Source organism: Sphaeroforma arctica (genome assembly GCF_001186125.1).
Source record: "Sphaeroforma arctica JP610 unplaced genomic scaffold supercont1.750, whole genome shotgun sequence".
In the NCBI taxonomy this organism is placed as follows: domain Eukaryota; class Ichthyosporea; order Ichthyophonida; genus Sphaeroforma; species Sphaeroforma arctica.
Genome location: NW_014039808.1, coordinates 36,783 through 40,608, shown reverse-complemented (window position 1 = coordinate 40,608; position 3,826 = coordinate 36,783). Strand labels below are relative to the sequence as shown.

General features: G+C 42.7%; 1 protein-coding gene across 1 annotated transcript in view; it reads right to left on the bottom strand.

The window, feature by feature from the left end:
• Nucleotides 1-3,826, bottom strand: part of SARC_08393 (hypothetical protein) — a gene marked incomplete at its 5' end in the record, with an annotated part of 8,901 nt that overhangs the window by 1,524 nt on the left and 3,551 nt on the right. Inside the window, 6 exons of the mRNA XM_014297633.1 lie at nt 367-583; nt 1,207-1,443; nt 1,961-2,191; nt 2,754-2,845; nt 3,164-3,308; nt 3,584-3,735. Coding sequence (XP_014153108.1) covers nt 367-583; nt 1,207-1,443; nt 1,961-2,191; nt 2,754-2,845; nt 3,164-3,308; nt 3,584-3,735 — 1,074 coding nt within the window. The remainder of the gene's footprint in view (nt 1-366; nt 584-1,206; nt 1,444-1,960; nt 2,192-2,753; nt 2,846-3,163; nt 3,309-3,583; nt 3,736-3,826) is intronic.

The following is a 3,826-nucleotide window of genomic DNA, read 5'->3' as shown; positions in this document are numbered from 1 at the left end:
ATATATAATATACATAAATAGAAATATATGTATATATATAAATATATATATATGAAATAGTGGCGGTGCACACGTCCACAGAATATTTGGTTAGGGTACACACAAAAGTATGTTTCGGATGTCGAATAGATACAGAGATAGATACACAATACTGACGGCCTTACACCATCTGGAACAGATTCCATACGAGTCGAAGTATGGACGTTTCAAGAAGTCATATAACGTGTCGGTATCAAAACAAAAAGAAGATGTAGGCTCGTCGTAAAACAATGACGCACGCATTCGATAAATATCTTCAATCTCTATACAACTATACGGTCGACTCTCATTAGTATCCGCCACACTTATGTAGATATGAGCACATACCCAACTTCTCATCGGGGGTTAAGATGAGAGCCATGAGATCATCCGACCTTCGTGGATTCACCAAATCATCGCCAATTTTGAGCTCATATAAACAGTACGACTGTATCCATGCACTCATCAGACTGTGTAGCTGTCGGTGTTTCTCCTCCGCAGACGACATAAGCGGATCACGCACGGGCCAGTCAGCCTCTGCCGTGTCCACACCCTTCTGTACAGCCTAGTAGGTATTGATACAAGTATGTTTGTGATCACCAACCGACTCGAATACGGCTTTATACAATATTTCATCACACTCTACATGCAGAAGGCAGTGTAGACCACGAATTCTGCACATACCCTCTCTAATGCAATTTAGGTGCATACTCAGCATTTGTACACATCAAGACACTGGATATGAAGTGCTCGTGAAAACTAGTGAACGAGAAGTCGCATCGAGTAAAGCATATATAAATACACGATGTCAAACCAGATCTGAAATGCAACAAAGCTATAACACCATTATACTCCTCTCCAAATTTTCAAACAAGGCATGCTACCTACTAGCTCCCAGAAAACAACCACGGCACGCCTTGGCGTACGTAAGTACCACAATATGGTCTGCTAAACGCCAAACTCGCGCACTATACACCACTATCCTATATACAGAATTAATTTCTTATAGCTGGTTATATTGTCGTTTTTTTTCACGGGTAAGTACTGTCGCTAGATCAATATGGACGGCTTGTAGGATATTGAGGACCTAGATTATTTTACAGCAACGGGGTAGAGTTCCGGCATAATACAGCAGAAGCGACACACCCCAGTAATTAACACACATACTTCCACATTTGTAGCGCATACCTCAATTATAAGATTGCCAAACAAGCCCACACTCCCTGCACTCACTCCCTGTATACCATACAGATCGCCATGGCTCGTGGGGACCACATGCACAATTCCCGCCATGACGTCATCGCGCATAAAAAATTCTGGCGATTTGTTGTTTTCTCTCGCGATTCTGTCACGCAGAATGGCCAACTCGCGCAAAATAGCCAAGTCCCTGCCTTCCATCTTCCGAGTTTTACGCACAGTTTCCCACTACGTGCATGTGCATGTACGTATCGATAAATTGAGCATCATTGTAGCAAATGAATCTATGGAACAGCAAAATACGTTCATGTATGCAGATTGCGTGTGTGCGCGTACTAATGAAGGATAAATACTAAGCTTTCCAAGCACATGCCGGCTTTCCAAGCACATGCCGAAGTATTTGAAATATCCCACGTTGAGCGGGTCACAGACTTCCTCGGGTGAGGAGAAGATATAATACTCGCGATCGTAAACATGTTTCAGCGGGAAAATTGCCGAGGCACCAAAAGAATATATGATGACAAATGCGAACGACAGGAAGATAATGAGTTCTTAAGGAGCGACAAGTAATCAGTATGTAGGCCAGGTAGGTCCGGTTCCAACTGACACATGCTACTCCGACACAAAAAGATACCAAAAGATTCACAAGGTTCAATACTAGAATCATGAGAATAGACCAGTGGAGTCATAAAAATATCAACTACGCGGTCCAGCACGGCAAAACAACATATAACTAAATACTTACCAAAGTTGACGGGTCAGGTGGCGCGTAGGTTTTAGGGTCGGACTTCAGCTTCATCTCCTTCCTAAACATCTCCAAACGGCCCAGAGCTTCGAGTTTCTCAATTAACACTTCACGCGTCTCTTGCAGGTAACGCACATCATCGGCCGCGTACTTTATTTGGTCTTTGGTCAGCGGTCTGTGCGACCAGTTGGAGAGTGTCATTGACTTGTCCATCTCTATGCTTGGTATGCACTAGTGTAGGTATGAGAGAATGAGTATTCATAAGAATTGATGAGCAAAACGAACAAAAGAGGAAATGCATATAATAGCTAATCGAGAGGGCGTGTATGATGGTAATTGCGCAAATATCGAGTACTAATTCGTCGTTTCCTGACCGAGGTTCAAATGGAGACGATACAACCCGATTCCTTCAAAAGGAGCGTATTATGTCAAGGCTTCGACTAATCGCGAAGATTTTTTGAATAGATGAATCGTAAATGAAAAAAGATTCTGAGATAGAATGCCACATGGCCGTAAAAGCGACGATATGAGCTAACGACAGACGCTAGCAACATGTATGCTTGTTTACATGTCGATGAGAACAACATAGCATGAAGGAACTCACTGTCACTTTTCGGCCAGTTGATATGCATATGTGGAAATTGAAGGCCGAGATCTTAAAAATAGCACTCACAGGTGAGAACCAATATATGTAGGCAGCGAGACAGCTCTGAACAAGTAATGTGCCAGCTAATTAGCGCCTCGTGAATACCACCAAGTACACATTTCCAAAATAAAGTTAAAGTGTACTCACCGCTTCCACTACAGCTTTCAAACCGAGCATAGGACCCAAGCCAGCATAACTGGCAGCCTCTTGTGTGTCAAATATATTGTCGGGCAGTGTGTCTGCAGTGTGTGCGGAGAGGAGTGACAAAGTGATAAGTTCTAGCTAAGTAGATGAAATGATTTTGCCAGTTGTGTACACTCTTGTGCAAACTTGTCTGCGTATGCGGGTAAAGTGACGGGGCAAATTCTGCGTTTGGACAGAAATTTGTTGTAGGTGCAATACGAGCAAGATTTGTATGGCCAGGAGTCCAGGACGTCATATCAGAATTGGTACCGAGTTCTCTACTTTTGTTTTAAAATCTATATATTAGTTTCAACAGCGAACAAGGTAAGCACACTTGCACAATTTGACCAGTCAACTTGTCGACAAAATCATACCGCAGAGGTGACCTATTAGTTTGAGGTCATAGCCTCCTGAGTGGAATATACATTCTTTATCCTTCCATGCCTGATGTATCTCGCGAAGCCCAGCATTCTTTACCTTTTGATAATCCACCACGGCTAAGATATCTGGCGTGGAAATCTAGGGATGTGTATAAGGTATAGAAAACAGCAGCCAATAAATATGTTATTTCCGATTTTGACGCTCAAGTTGTAAAAAAAAGCAACAAGACTACAAAACCAGCACCTGGAAATGGAGAAACTGGACCTCGTATTCCTAAACAAAACAGACATAGCTAATACACCCAACACCCGACACATTCCACAAAAAATCCTACCCCGATTCAATTACTGGGGACATTTGCTTCACTATATGGCCATCTGGGCACAAATCGCGAGGATGAAGCCGAAGAATACCTGAACAACTTCTAATTTGGGTGCGTAGAAAGGATGGGCGATAAACTCGGTATCGATGCCCACCGTTTTGGATGCCCTAATGTACTGTGTTAATTCCGCCACCTGACTAGGATCGTCGACAAACAACTCTTTTCGGCCGTCCAACGCAGAAACTGAAGGATTCAGGAAAAATAGATCAGTCTCAGATAAACATTCATTTATTACGTGGTAGTGCTGGCGGGTATATATATATATGTATATATA